This window comes from Cydia amplana, chromosome 2, assembly GCF_948474715.1.
Source record: "Cydia amplana chromosome 2, ilCydAmpl1.1, whole genome shotgun sequence".
Classification (NCBI taxonomy): Eukaryota; Metazoa; Arthropoda; class Insecta; order Lepidoptera; family Tortricidae; genus Cydia; species Cydia amplana.
Window position 1 is genome coordinate 11517216 of NC_086070.1, and position 16956 is coordinate 11534171.

Here is a 16956-nt window from a genome sequence, read left to right on the forward strand (position 1 = left end):
ACCTTGAAAGGGTTGCTTGCACTTATACCTTCTAGGGATCGCTGGCGAAGTACCGGATCCAGTAGAGTTGGAGGGAGTGCCTGTTCAAAATACCCAGTTGGAGCGAGTGCGTGCACCGGGCTCCGTGACAACCTTATCGTGAAGGGCTGACTTCTACGGTCGTTGCGCCTACAAGGGCAGTGGTGTCCTAGCCTAGGCAGCTCCGCACATGCGTGAGACGTGTCCCATGTTAGCCTCTCACGAGTTGTACGCATTTTTGTGCGTGCATGCGAGGGAGTCTTACGTCCTACAACGGAGAAGCCAATTGTGAGTTTGTTCCAAGTCTTTGCTTTTAAAACGACACAAATAGTCATTGTTATGTTAAGCGGTCAGTATGAAACGCACCGCTCAATGGAAGGTTTGGATTAGCTGCATGGGTATACATGCTAGAAATTTATCAAAATCTAATAAATCCTTCAAAGTTATATGACGTTATTCGCAAGAAAATAATTTATGTTGGATGGTGTTAAAAAAAGGGGGTGGTTTATCTAACTGCCGCTAGATGTCACGCTCATCGCAATATTTTATTATTTTGCATAATTAATGAATTGGTATTTATATCCTCTTGGTGTCATATGCACGTGAATTAAGCCTTTTGTGTATTTCAAGCAAGTGCTGAGCAGACTTGCATATCCTAACACCTCTCATACCACGGATTATTTGGTACCTAGCCTGGTCATGCTTTCTTACATTTGGTTCAGTCGGCTTAAGCCCTTACTCCAATTCGACTGAAATAGAACTAAATATCTTGGTGTAAGTTGACAATAACGAAATAGACCGTTTCAACGGAACTCGAGTCGAATTACTCAAAAGGACCAAGGCTTGTATATCGGCTGAGCGTAAAAGGTGCTTGTTCAATTCGCAGAATATTGAACTGGTGGAGGCTACATCCACCTGGTGAAGACCCAGCTTGCTGCGACTGCGTTGGCTGTGGCAGACTTCAGTGGCTGCACTGATGACAGTGACCTGCGGGGCGCTGGTCGGGTCAGGCGATGGCCGAGCTAAAAGGCGGCATCGTCAAACAGCGGTCTTGACATCACTACGAGAACCAGGAATAGAGCAACACTTTGACGTCTGTCATCTAAAGATCGGTTTTTGCGCGTGATCGGCGTCGCGTATTACCTAAGTCCAAAACTCTGATTATTATTGTGATTCCCTAATAAATATTGTTTAAAATGGTGCTCTGGTGTTTTTACCCTTACACTACGAACTACAACGTCACCGGCACAGAATAAATATTTGTTACCGGTCCGGTTCAATAAAACCACTTTCCTGTGTTATATAATGACACATCTGCCGGCCCGTTACTTCAACTACCAGAGAATTTATTGACATTATATTACCATAATCCAGAAGGTAAAAATCTGATTATGTAAACGAAGCTAAATTAGTACCTGTACTTACTTACGTAATCCGCTGGACGAAGAATGTATTTTTTCACACTTTTCACGTTCAGTTCAGTAGAATCAAATACATATAAGTAGTATCCGCCATTCCGAACGCTGTTTACAAGTCCTCGATTAAAGTTCGTTAATTTCATATTATTTTGTTGGAATCTCTTTCGTTTTATCTTTGTGCTTTATTGTGATAACTAAACTTAATTGCCAGAATACTTTAAAAAAACACGAGTGAAAAAGCGATTAAAAAAGTATTACGAGTAATATCTTTCAGGTTGTATTTCCGTTTAATACTTAAGTTCTCACTAATGGTGTATGGTGAAGAATTGTATATGTACAACACGAGATCAAAGTTACATATTTACATCTCGTGCTTTTGAGACCCTTGCCAAGCCCCAGATTCTAATTTAGATTAAGTATAAAATCTTTTGCTTGCACGGGATTCAAAATAAGTACTTCCTTATATATATAGGTAATAACCACCCACCATAGTCGAAGTACCTAACGTAAAAATTGATTTTGAACCTACCGTTTAACCGGTAGCCTTTAATGCTTCGTCACACAGGCGCGTTTTCCGGGCGGCGCGTGAGCGGGGCGTGAGCGTTTTATAAGTATGTAAAAGCGGCGCGCCCCGCTCGTCGCCGCCTGGAAAACGCGCCTGTGTGACGAAACCTTTATCCAGGGTCAATAAAACCTAGACTTACGTTCCAAGTAGGTATAGTCATTACATCTCTCCCAACTTTTACCCATACCCACCACCTAATATAAAACATATGGGTATCGTAATATTATGTACACCGGTTGGAAATCTAGTTAAAAAGTAAATTACTTAATATAGTGACCTACAGACCCAGATCTTCATATTAGATATGTTGTAACGCATTACTTACTTCATTTGAGCATCAATATTGTGGGCCGATTAGGCGGAAAGGCCTGTTAAGTTAAAGCCTATAGTTTTTAACGTCTCGCGTGTTAATAATTACATTAATTTAATTGCTTTGACCGCTATAATTAAATTGATGGTCAATAGCTACTTTCTCTTATAACACTGTCTACTGTCAAATGTGGTCGTAAATGAGCAGGAGGCCGAATTCGAACTTAGTATGACAATTTAATCTCATACCATTATGGTAAGTTCATATCAATAACATTTACCTATTAGGCACTCTAATTCCACACTGGGAATATTTTTAATTTGGTAGCAACACATTTTTTAAGTTTATAGTCAACGAAATGTGTATTCCCATTTTTCACCGACCCACGTGACCAATGGGAATGATTTATATGAAGCGCTGGGTATACGCCCAACGAAATCGCAGGCATCAGCTTATTTATTTTGTAATTTGACTATAAATGCCTATTTATAATAGGAAGCATTTGAAAGGAAAAGTTTACACTTAAAAACTGGACGATTTCTCTTTAATGTCGTCAAAAAATTGCGCCAAAATTGACAATATCATTGCATTAAGGCGCATTCACACTTGCGACAAGCGCTGCGCCACGCCTCAGCGGTCATACATAGTTGTTGCGCACCCGGCGGGCACTGACTCGGAAACCTTACTGCACCAATTAACCACATTTTTGCACGACCACACTACCTGATTACCTATAAGCCTGACATATTATCTTCCTATGCGTATACAAGCATTGTTTTTTTAGAATTGGTAATTCGCTTGATTGACTTCTAATTTTGATAATAGTTCAAACTGTTAGGTCAATCCAAAAGTCCAAATAGTTTCCGGTTTCAACATTCCAATTTATTTCGCGTACTAAATTTTTAAATACCTGTTAAATGTAAATAACAAAATCGTCTTTTTCACAGATAATTCTGTCATTAGCGACGTGCATCGCTGCGGAATCCTGGTTATCAAGAAACTCAGCGGCCACCGACGCCCAAATTCGCTTCGCGATAGAAAACAAATACGATCACACGGGCCCCGGAGCACAAGGGCCTGAATATGCGTACAAAACCTACCAAACTCTAGATGACGCTATACTCGCGTACATGAACGATCCAGACACACAACTACCAGAATATGAAAAAAGCAGAGCGATTCATAAATTCACACGACCCTCTTACTATCCTCCATCCAACAGCATTAATACTATCGAACCTATTCCAAGATATCAACCAAAAACTGTCGATGAATATACTGGGTATAAACCCCCGCAAATCCAAAACCAATACATTCAAGAATACGCTACTTATAAGCCTAAAAGTATAGTAAACCAAAACTTTGTCACTGACTACAGAGGCTGGAAACCTTTCCAGCTCGAAAACCCCAAAAAGTCTATTGACGAATCAACATACTATAAACCCAGACCTAGTGAAGCAGGCTTGAACATTTACCCAAAAGAGTACGACAAGTTTGGTTTTGAAACGTTAAACAATGAGGTCCGTCCGGTGCGTGATGGGAACTCACTAGCAAGTTTAGCAGAACCATCGCATGAGGAGTACGACCCAAATCCCCAATATTCCTACTCTTACGGAGTTCATGTAAGTATGAAATACAGCATAAATTACTATCTACACGCACATAAACACGCATAATTAACTCTATACCTACTGAATAAGTGAGTAACTAAACGTGTTTATTTATTACATGTTGAAAACAATCAATTCTCAGTATTTTAAAACAATGTTGTAGTTTACATCAACTCAAAAACAATATGAAACAATCGCTATGAGTGACATTTGTAAACAAAACAAAACAGTTGTCATCAAATCATTACAATTTCAATTCATCTCCTCCTTTAGACATAATGGGTAGGTGATTAATAGGTACATTCAAATGAACTACTTACGAAGCTAAGCGCCTAAATAGAAAACTAAGACACTATACATAAACCATTCATGATGTCTCCGTAATGTTAATGTAATTCTTATCGACATTCATTCCGCAAAGCTCCATCTAAATATAAGCTTTAATTGAAAAATCAACCTAAGAACTCCCGCCGCAGCGCATACTATTGTAATGCAAGATAGTTTAAAATGAGCCTGCGAGAGTTCCGTCGTAGTCAATACGTGGTATATAGAAAGTGTTACTTTACTTACATAGCTAGAAGTCATTTTAAATATAACGGAAAAAAGGTAGGTACTAACATCCTGGTTCCCGTTTGTATAAATTTAGCTAAAAAAAATTGTACTTAGGTATTGTTATAGGACGTTTCTTCAATACAAAATTTAGTTTGAGTGGACCGTTCATTTAGCATAAAAAGTTTATTCAGCGGCATCTGGCGGCGTAAATTGATATTTCACGGTCATGTGCGGTCAAGTGTCAAAGTGCGCTTGGAAAGGCTTACAGCTTGGCAAAAAAGAGTAGAAATTAAAAAGTGGCAGTTGTAGTGTCGTCCCTTTCAAACCAATGTTTATAAGAAAACGGGACGACACTACCAGTGTTGTCACTTTTTAATTTCTACACTTTTTTGCCAAGCTGTACTCACGTATTTTAACGTCACGTATCTTCGACTTACTTTTTTGTGACGGCTGTCATCTCAATACATATTTTCGTTTTAGGTTATAAATTATATGGATATGTAGTTCTATATTTTGTACCTACACTTATGAAAACATCGGATAAATAACAATTATAATATTGTAGTCACTAAGTACCGTAATTATAAGATTTAGATACATTATTTTGTAAATAATTTGTCAATTACCTACTTTTAAACATTTTCAACACCTAACGGCTTCGGTCTTACAAGCAGTACTAGGTCTCGTACTTCAATTTTTTATTTAGGTAAAAATCAATTGATATACATTATTCTTATGTTTCTCCTAATGCCAAAAACGTCACGCTTTTGAAGCCTCAACTCAAATCTTTGACAATGGAATTACAAACATTTCCTATGAAGCTTAAATAGCCCTGCCACCAATCATTTAAAACCACTGACACATTCAGTCTGTTGTAATATCATACTTAACTAAATCATAACTCAATGACAACTTTGACCTTATCTATTACTATAAAAGGTTAATGATTACAAGCCATATCATTGTCAAACAGCCCATTGTCGACATGCCCAAACGCAGGTATTTGTTAATGAAATCTCATAGTAATTATATCTTAGTTCAATCAATTTGACCATGAGTGAAGCACGACTTGAGTGTGTCATGGCCCAGCGCTGGACCATCGAGATGGCCATGCGATGGTTGAGAGCACGCACTATGGAATGGGCCACGTGTAGATGCGTACGCGCCATCGCTGGCCCACTACCTTTGATTTGCGGCCGAAAAACCGACACCACGGCCATCCCATCGCCATCCCGCCGCGCCATAAGCCATCTGACACCACTACCCTCTCCCCTCTCTACACGCTGGCTCATCTTAGTGGGCCAGTATGATGGGCCATCGTGTAGGGGAGCCATCATGTGGTTTGTAAGTAAGTACATTGTTTTAATTTTTTAATTTTTTTTTATTAGAAATAAGTAAGCATTGACCACAATCTCACCTGATGGTAAGTGCCGATGCAGTCTAGGATGGAACATGCTTGCCTAAAAGATGTCTATTCACTCTCGATTTAAAAAGATCCAAGTTATAGTGGATTGGGAATAGATTTGCAGGAAGTGAATTTCACTCCTTAGCCGCTTAATTTGACTATACACGCTTCATTGTTTTAATACTTGCTTTAATGTTCAATTTATTGAGATGATGTGGAACGAAAGCATGCAAGGTACCTATTTACCATTACCACACCTCGTTTGGTTGGTGAGGCAGTCTTGGAAGACACTTACATATTAGGGAAAGTTTATTGTAATATTATTGAAAAAAGTTAGTTATAGAAAACCGGGGATACCTCCACTAGTAAAGTGGGGGTGTATTTTTTTCTAGATTTTATTTTACCGTAACTAATTTATACATCCATGCTCAATTGCAGCTTTCTAGCTCTAACGAGCACCGAGAAAAGCCTCGGATAGACAATCGGACAGACAGAAGGATATGGCGAAACTATAAGGGTTCCCAGTTGACTACGGAACCCTAGAAAAACTCACACTTGAATATACTACTAATAATACTTATTATTTGTGTAGAATTCATATAAAATATTTCTTTACAAGTGTAAAGAACACATATAGGTAGATTCAATCTTCAGTTATTAGGACTGTAAAAAATAATCATAGGGCTCCTGATTTTTCAGGTTTCTACTGGAATAAAATAAATAGTAAGTTTAATAAATTTTAGAAAAAATCATTTCTATGATACTTAGGTTTTTTGACGTGTGACGGTGATGTTTAACTTTATATTGACTTAAAATCAGCCCTATGTTAAATAATTTTAATTCAATTTAGAAAATGATTGAATGATTTGAATGATTGGTGTTGGTTGAGGAGAACGGCCATCAAGGGTTAAGTTGCCAGAGGTGCGCCGGTCGGTTCCCTAGGCACCACTCTTTAAACGAAATTGTACGGCGGACAATGGTGTCGGCCAATATCCCGTGCGTACTGGATCCACCAGGCTTGTCCCGGTCGGACGGGAAAAGACTCGACGGGCTCACCTTGGTTCGCTGGCGAAGGGGGCGGTGCCTTTAATGGGATGCGACATGTGTTAGTAGATTTGGTGCGTTCCATCTAAGGCACACGGTTAAGGCGGCAGGTTCGACGGCAGAAATAGCGGCCAAAAGTAAGCGCGCCAAGTACTCCGAGTTGCAGGGGGCGTACGATTTTGTGCCGGTTGCTGTGGAAACGGCCGGACCCTGGTGCAGCGAGGCGAGCGAATTGTTCAGGGAACTGGGTCGGCGGTTGAGGGAGAGGGGTAACGACCCCCGTTCTGGGTCTTGGCTGGTCCAACAGGTCTCCATCGCCATACAGCGCGGCAACGCTGCAAGTGTGATGGGGACTTTTGGACCGGGCATAACACAGAACGGGTTTTAGGTTAGGTTTAGGTAGTTTTAAGTAATATATGTAGGATTTTTGTTAGTTTTGATTGTGACATGTGATTTTAATTTCTTGTGTAAACGTGTTCATTTAGAAAAACCTATCTGATCATTTAGTTATTTGTTTTACGAGGGGGCAAAGTTGTTGTTTAACTTTTCGTGCTAATGTTGATATCCAAGCAAGCGAAACGTTTAACAAACTTTGCTACCGAGTGAAACATAACATTTTTTAACACGCCAACGCCAAAAAATAGAAATAGACAATAAAAACTCTCCCCACACTCATCCTGCGTAATCGAAATTACTAGGTATAGTCTGTGCGGAAAGAAAAGAGTCGACTCTACTTTAGTTAACCGCACGTAGGTGACAGCAGCAAATAAGCTTGCGGTTTTCAATTGGCGAGCGCATACGACGCGACCTTGCCAAAAATGCGATAATTGCGATCGGTTATGACATAGCTTTTAATGGCGGAATGTCCACGAGGCTACTTGCTTCTGGGGAGGTCATAGGCCTACCACCTATTATACCTTATAGATAATTACATATGCCACTAAGTCAATTGAACAACATATTACATGGCTATTCACGACCTCCATCATATTAATAAGTAATACCTACCTTTCAAAATGTTCATACAGGGGCAAATTGGACTACTGATTTACAGTTTCTGAAATTTTGGCTTTGGTGAAAGGTGGTGACGTCAGGTGAGGTGAGCGGAGAATGTCGGTCGTTTGATTAGGTTTTTTCCTAGAGTTATTCCTCTATAATTTTATAAAATTAGGTTAGGTATTTAGTATTTATCATATATAAACTAAGTGTTTTTCGCCTATATTTCACGTAACTTTCATGACCTTAGATTTCAAATTAGTGACAAATGTAATTAGGCATTGGAATTTATAGTTCAATTTATTTCGGTTATTCGGGCCCACTCTGTAGAGTTCTTTGTACATATGTGTAAGATTTTGTGTTATGCAACATACGAACGATTAATCCATGTTAAACGAATACAAAAACAATTTCAAAGATAAAAAGTAGTTCGGTAAGTACTTAAATAATTCCTAGAGTTCAGGGGCCTTACCATGATATCCTTATTGCGATTCTGTTTAGGACCTAAACTGAATCGCAATAAGGACATCATGGTAAGGCCCCAGCTCCCGCCTATCGAGTCGTTTTTCTGAAATGAAATATTAAGTAATAGGTACACTAAGGATTACACACGTGTGTATAAAAGTTACTTATATTTATATTATTTCATAATCAAACCTTGTCCTCAAACAACTATCGTCTTCAACGATCTTGCAAAAGCCTAACTAGAGCAATGCCAATCGATTACACACAACGACACACCATCCATTACCGCTTCCTCAATGTTCCGTGAAACCATTTAATATTAGGCCCGCAAAGAATATCTCGTACAAAAAAATTTTGGTTATGCGCGTTCACATTCACTCTTGTATTCAGGGCCTTAAAGTTCAATAGAGTTCGTTAGTAATGTCGGAAGTATAAGGTATTCTGGAGGTGTGGTTGTTACGCAATCGGAATACTTGACTGTCAAGGCAAGTAGGCTCGGACAATCAAGATAAATCATTTTCCTGCTATTTAAAATAGGGATACGTACTGTTGATTTTAATTTAACATTTTTAACAAGTCGAACAATGAACAGAGGGCCTACCGCTAACACCGATGTTCGCAAATTGCGGGCATCTTTCTCTTTTACTTCAATTAAGGCGTAATTAGAATGACAGAGAAAGAGGCACATCAGTGCTCACTTTCCTAAATAAAGTCCCTATGTATAGGACAAAAAAATATATCACTAAAATTTTAAATAGGTCGTTTTAAAAAATAATGTTTAAACGGTGTTCTTTTTACAATAGATCCAAGGATTATAAGAAACATAAATTTGATGAAGTTTAAAAAATCCATACTAAAATATTATTTATAAGTAAATATCGTGTGCGGCGAACAGTTTGATTTCACTGGTTACTTAAATGCTGATTATGCATGCACGTATACCAAATTAACTGCGGTATTGGCTTCTGTTATTTTCATCGATTTAAATAATTGTAGCAACAATTATGAACAATTATTATCAATTAAAGTTAGTAGTAATGTAATGTTATTACCATTTTGTACCATTTGGAATTGAAACTCTAGGTCCATGGGGTCCCAGCGCGCATAAGTTGTTCGCAGAAATCGCGACTGGTTTACGTAAATGGTGACCGAAGAGCTGGCGGCTACCTCGCACAACGTATTCGCATTGCGATACAGCGAGAAAATGTCGCCAGCATCCTTGGTACAATGCCTCAAGGGCCTATTTTAGATTTAAGCTAGTTTTTAATTTCTTTTAGTAATACCACTGTAGTATATATCTTGTTTGTAAATAAATGATTATTTTATATGTTTGTAGTTATTTAATAATTATAAATTGGCAACAATGGCTCTGTAACGCACAGCAGGTAATGGAATCAACACGGAAAGATTTCTTTGCGTGACAAGACGGAACTGTTTTTTTTTGCGTAATGAAATAAAAAAATTAGTACATGTATATTAGGCTATAGTAGACATGTAAAAACTAGAGCTGAATGAAAAAGTGAGCAAAATGATTTCATATCTGATAATGGATAGTAATTTAAAACTATTTAATTTATGTTATTATATTTATTTTATTTTATTTGAACCATGTTGAAACAAAATTGTTTATTAAGATTTTAATAATTAATAGGAACACTTTTAGGTAGGTAGATTAGTTATTCAATTAAAAAAGTTATTAAATAATAATAATAATTTGAGCCTATATACGTCCCACTGCTTGGCACAGGCCTCCTCTCATGCGCGAGAGGGCTTGGGCTATAGTCCCCACGCTAGCCCAATGCGGATTGGGGACTTGACATACACCATAATTTCTTCGCAGATGTATGCAGGTTTCCTCACGATGTTTTCCTTCATAGAAAAGCTAGTGGTAAATCATCTTCCTCGCGTTGTCCCGGCATTTTGCCACGGCTCATGGGAGCCTGGGGTCCGCTTGGCAACTAATCCCAGTAATTGGCGTGGGCACTAGTTTTTACGAAAGCGACTGCCATCTGACCTTCCAACCCAGAGGGTAAACTAGGCCCGTTTAGGGATTAGTCCGGTTTCCTCACGATGTTTTCCTTCACCGAAAAGCGACTGGTAAATATCAAATGATATTTCGTACATAAGTTCCGAAAAACTCATTGGTACGAGCCGGGGTTCGAACCCGCGACCTCCGGATTGCAAGTCGCACGCTCTTACCGCTAGGCCACCAGCGCTTTAAGCAAATTAACAATTAATAAATTTGGTTGTATGTTGTCATTGATTAATTGATAGGTATTGGTCCATTGTTATCATTGCTAACAGAAACTCAATAATAAGATCTCTTCAAATCATTTTCGTACACATATTATTTTATTAATAAGTATTTAGTTAGTGCAAATACAAAGCATGAAATTCACAGCGGTCAACTATCCGTGATGCAAATAAAAATGCAATTTCCGTAAGACACATCATAGAATTAAATAACAATGCGTAGATAATTTATACCACCAGCTCAAATGAAGTAATTGACAAGAACCCACAAAGAAACTGCGGCATGACATTATCTGCATCTGATACCACTGACTTGACACAGCTCCCACGACGCGAGACCCTGCCCTGTATTTGCAAATACATATTGCAATATTTGGCACACAAACATTGTGCTTTGGGATTGTTAAGAACACATATTTTTAATCAAATGATCAAACCCACTCCTTTGTTGCGTAAAGACTGCGAACGTGCACTAATTCGAAATAGATTTTTTTTTAAATAGAACGTCGACCTACTTATATCACATAGATTACAGATAGGTACCTACGACCCGACACTAACTAAACTGATGATGCCTATATTTTTCTTTTCCAATCTGGAGGATTTAACCATAGCCAGTACCTACACCTTGCAGCCGAAGGAGTGCATAGCTGATGATTATTCCTACTTTTTACCACCATGTTTTCCCCAGTGGTTTCCCAGCAGGGAAAAAATAATATAAAAAGTAGGTTAAAACATTATATTTTTATTAGTACCTATTGAACTTTAACACAATTTTGGTGGTAACTTCTGGAAAAAAATCCATTTATCCCCAGCTGTTGTTGTTACCTCACCTGTCCCCACGCTGCAGCTGGGGACAGGTGAGGAAATAGATCCCAGTTGTTACTAGTGGTAATAACGCAATTTTATTTGTATTTGTATTTTAAATTTTGATAATTTTCCGTAGAAATGGAAAGTAATTGAATGTTTTCCTGCTGTTTAAGCTTAAATTCCAAACCTACTGGTATATTTTTTAAGCATGAATATTTTCAAGTATCTCTATGCTAACTTTTGTTAACCAACAAAAAAACTTTTGTTACGGTAATTTAAAAAATCCTACATATTATATATTTTTTGATTGATTTAAATAGGCATCAATTAAACAAACAAAAAAACATTTCAATTTCGTCACAGCTCACCCAACCGTTGTGTTGTGGCAACGGCTTGATAGTATCATGCAGCTAAACGTATGTGCCTTTACTTAGGGCACGAAGGTCATCTCTCGAAATATTTGGTACATCACATACCACTTAATACGCACGAAACCTGAGATTAAATGTAAAACAATAGCGTTGGTAATTTGAGATGCTACTTAGATATACTTGGTCAAGCAGATCTTGTCAGTAGAAAAAGGCGGCAAATTTGAAAAATGTAGGCGTGAAGGGATATCGTCCCATAGAAAATTTAAATTACGTGCCTTTATTTACTGACAAGATTTGCTTGACCAGCTATATATAATTGTATTCTTCACAAATGAGTAACTTAATTAAAATGTGATAGGATTACCTATTTTTAAATGTCGAAATGTTGATTAAGGTTCATTATCCAGTGAAAGGCAGGGCTTAATACACATAGAAACTACACAGCAAAGGGCGACTGTGTTGCCTGAGTTATTCGTCCAGAATTAGTTTAAGCTTACAATACAATTTATCTGGATAAAGTAGGCAACTAAACCTTACCGTGACTGATAGGATTTTTTGACAAAGAGGTCGAGGGTGAAACATGCTTACCTAACATTAGTAACTTCTAACTTTTCGCTCTAAGAAAAACTAAACACTGCAGTGAGCTGAACCAGACGTCCTCCGATACGATATTTTAACCCCATCACGCACTTCGCACTTAACTAAAATCGTCATATGTACCATTTTTATCTTACCTTGATTAAACTATAAAAGCTAATCAAGATAACCTTTTGATGACTAAAACTTAGAAGAATACATTTGGGCTTCCATTTACACCACATTTTTACATTCCTGCTCCATTAGATATTAATCAGTACCTATTCATATGCTGCTCTTACACACATTTCGTTTTTAAATGATAAAAAGTTTATGCGTGATAGTATTGAATAGAGCAATTACTAAATAACATAAGAAACAAAAAATCTAAATAGTTTTTTTTTCAATTCCAGGACAAAGGCACTGGTGACTCCAAGTCAGCTCACGAGACGCGTGACGGCGGCACCGTGCGCGGCTACTACACTTTCATGGATGCGGATGGCAAGCAGCGCACTGTTCACTACACCGCTGATGATAAGCTAGGATTTAGAGCCAGCGTGCAGCGCACTCACACTAACTCACAATAGGCCTGACACGGGGCGCCGTACGCTACTGCAATTACTGCATCTTCATAGAGCAGCGCACCACTGTGCTCTATTAAATATGTACTTATGAATACCGCCGACACGCCGACGCACTGACACGCCATGAGCACGAGCCAATGATTCTGGCCACGCATTCACACGAGCACAGAAAAGACCTAGACCTAGCTGCATCGTGGGCTGAATGATCATCATAAATGGCAAGAAGACAACTTTCCACGAGTGCTTGACTGTTGCCACTTTCAGTCTTATTTTATAAAAATAGAGTAGGTATTAAACAGAATGGAAAATATAAGAATTAGGCGATAGCCCAATAAATACTCGAACCTACTTTAGATTTTTTTAGTCATATATAATATAATTAATGTAGCCATAGCCTGCGTGACATAAAATGACTCCTATTTTACGTACCTATGTATTATAACTAGAACAATTGAATGTGTGTTACCATTTTACCTAATCAGTAATTATTAAGTTTCTACTTTATTACATTAAGGTTGCCCGACAAACAAAATGTTTTGATGATTAACTTGGATCAATTATCGATCATGTTGTTCACGATGACACGTGCCTTGGTCTTGGTTCGTATTGTCATGGCATTAAAGGTTAGATTTGACAAATTCGCGCGTCATCGTGAATGACACGTTCTATATTTTTGTAGATTTGTATATAATTTTGCCTAAAACAAAGGAAAAACACTGCGTTTCACATAATTGAAGCCTAGGTATGTATATGTCTGTACTTATAATTTTAAGTTTTAAATAATTATTTGTAAATAAATGATAGTAATTCTTAAACGAGTAGTACCTAGAGTCTGTGCGGAAAGGAAGAGTCGTGAACTCGTGAAATGTAGGGGATCCAATACATTCTACGAGTCTTCTCTTTCCGCACAGAATCTATAAGAGATATCTAGGTAGAAATGGAAAATAAACCAGTTTTAACCGACTTCAAAAAAGGAGGAAGTTATCAATTCGACCGTATTTTTTTAAGAATTTTGTAGTCAACCACTGAAACGTATACCTTGGCTGAATTACCTTAAGATACTATTAATAATTGAAGTCATTACTGAGGCTCTTTGGTTAAGATTGTGGTTAAGATAGAAGTCCTTTTTTATTTCTTCATGGCTATTGTCATAGATAAAATATTAAATAAGCTTCAGAGTGCTCACTCCATACGAGTACAAAAAACCCTTTAATATGTATTTATTTATTTATTTTGATCTAAACTTAAGAAGTTTTAACCTTTAAGCGAATTTAAAACTACTTAAAAGCAGTTTTACCTACCATACCTCCCATATAACTTTATTATTAATAAAATAAGTAAAGAAAGCTATGTATGGAGATGGAGTGAGCTTACCTACTTATTTATATATCTATGCTGTTGTGTAGGTAAATATCAATAAATCATTGCCGGTACTAAGTTTATGTACTTAACAATAGTCAGTCAATGAAAATGTGGTCATGTCAATAGTTTTCAATTGTGTTATGTTATGGCTGTATGGGCAAAGAGTTTTGAGCGTCGGCGTCTAGTCGGCGCTATGGAAAATGGTGTTGTACAGTCACCTGCAATAATATGTTATTCTTCGAAGGCCGCAAAAATATGTGACACGCTCTTATGGCTCTACAAATAAGATTGTGTCAGATGTTTCTGCCGCCTTCGTTGTGTAACATATTATTGCTGGTGACTGTACGCAGTTGCGCCAACGTTGCGTCGAGCAGCAGCCATTAGAGTCGACTAGACGTCGCTCGGGAGACGCTAGTGGTGTAGGGTGGCCCTAAAGGTTGTGTTATTATTTTACATGATTAAGTGTAATAAATTATTTACATTAAATATGTTTATATTATTTCAATAATCCAAATAAATAGCATATAGGGTATACCCAATCGTGTAATTTGAAACCCAATTTATACAAACATTTTTTAATATCAATATCCACCACTGAGACTGAGACAACACTCTTAAAAATACCAGCGATAGATACTTGGCTTGGTGGCGCTTTCTAATAACCGGGTTATTAATATGTACCTACTTACATACGAAATGTGCTCATTGCTCAATCTAGCCTTTAGCATCAGGCAGGTTCTAAGGGAAAACTGGAGTCATACCTAGACGTCTTGGACTAGGAAATGTTGAACCTACTGCTCACCATTTAACATAACAAATATATTCCTAAAACCCTATTTGATTTAGCTAGTATTACAAAAGAATAAGTTTTAAATAAAATTAAGTTGGTTCGTGCAAAGTTAAAATTTCAATAAAATCGTTAACTTTCTTATTTTTTTACCAACTTACAATTTAAATTGATACTCGTATTACTGCTCGTATTATTGTATAGATAAATAAACGCCTATTAAAAGAATAATGGCAATGAAACTGTGTAATAACAACATCTTCGGAAACAAATAGTAATCACAGGCTTCGCTTTATTTATGAGTATAGTGTAGAACAACTAGCTTTAAAAAAAAATATTTTTAAATAAACTGTTATTTGACAACTACCGACTCTTTAGACTACGAAACACTAGTTTCTGGTTGGGAACTATCCCAGGTTCCTCTTTACACCCTGCACGGCTAGCACATGATTACACACGGGATAACTCGCGCCGCGGGAGACAGCAGTCGCACGTCACAAATTTCTATCTCGATGTCTCAATTTCTCGATTTTGGCAGCATGACTTCGCACATCGAGAAAAGAGTTCCACGAGAGAGAGCCATCCCGCGCGCGACTTAGCCAATGTGGCCATTTATACATGGAACAAAATTTTCTTTCGTGGCAACACTGAATCGGTAAAAAAATAATCGGATAAGTAATGAATCAGCCTTAGAAACAGAGCGTCCCTAGTTACGATAACTTTGTCTCTTTCTCGCAGTATGAAGATTAAAGAAATAGCAAATATTATTTTTAAGTCGAAAATATCAGTGTCAATACTGTCAATATATACTGTCAATGTATATAACTTAAGAGCGCGTGAATCATTAAGAGAACTTTTCAAAGAAATTAATATTTTAACTGTAGCTTCCCAATACATATATGATAGTATTATTTATGTTATTAAGAATCTAGACTCCTTCACTAAGAATTCTGATGTCCATAACTTTAACACTAGAAATAAAAATAAGCTTGCTATCAGAAAGTTTCGTGTCCGTAAGGTACAAAAGTCATTCGTTGGCCAATGCATTCATTTTTATAACAAGTTACCTGAGGATGCTTTAAGATTACCCTTTCCAGCTCTTAAGAATTACTTAAAAAAGTAATTGATGTTAAAAGCTTATTACAGAGTCGAGGACTACTTGACAGACAAACATGCATGGTCCAAAGCAGAAACTAATAAAAAGTAGTAGCAATTAAAAACATTGTATTATGTATAGAGTTATAGGTGACACAGCTCAGGTAAGCAGGAAAGCACATCAAATATTATATGTTGGTAATTCATAATAATCAATCAGATTTATATAATATGTTTTCCCATTTCTTTTAATAACTTTATTTCCTTTTCCTTTTGTAAGAATTTGATATGTTTTCTGAAAGAGCTACGAATTTGTATGATTCCATGTACATATGTATATTTTCTAAATCAAATATCTATTACCCTTATGTGTATAATTGCATGAATTCTATAGTAATTTAAATTGTATTTTTTTCCCTTATTTTCTCGTAATGCATGTTAATTATAAGAAGTAATTATTTTTGAAAAGATGTGTCCCGCCTAGTTTGTTGCCGGTCCCATAATGGGATACCCTCCTCCAATTGAGGGGGGATTGGAGCCGGTCTACCTAGCTTTATTTGACGTTCATAAGCGCATTGTAATTACGCCTACTTGAATAAACTATCTTTTATCTTATCTTTTATCAATCAAAATTTGATTCGCTTTGTCGTTACAAGTTGGAATATATTATATTATAATTATCTAAAGATTACCTACCTAATCATTAAAATACAACTCTTTACGAATAATTGGCGT

At 37.2% G+C, this 16956-nt stretch overlaps 1 protein-coding gene and 1 long non-coding RNA gene across 2 annotated transcripts in view; both read left to right on the forward strand.

Annotated features, from left to right (window-relative positions):
• Nucleotides 1-12993, forward strand: part of LOC134658524 (uncharacterized) — a 31711-nt gene extending 18718 nt beyond the window's left edge. Inside the window, exons 2-3 of the mRNA XM_063514214.1 lie at nt 3259-3933; nt 12807-12993. Of these exons, the coding sequence (XP_063370284.1) occupies nt 3259-3933; nt 12807-12980 (849 nt within the window). The 3' untranslated portion in view covers nt 12981-12993. The remainder of the gene's footprint in view (nt 1-3258; nt 3934-12806) is intronic.
• Nucleotides 1-16956, forward strand: part of LOC134658862 (uncharacterized) — a 98735-nt gene that overhangs the window by 51339 nt on the left and 30440 nt on the right. The gene's annotated exons all lie outside the window — the stretch shown is intronic.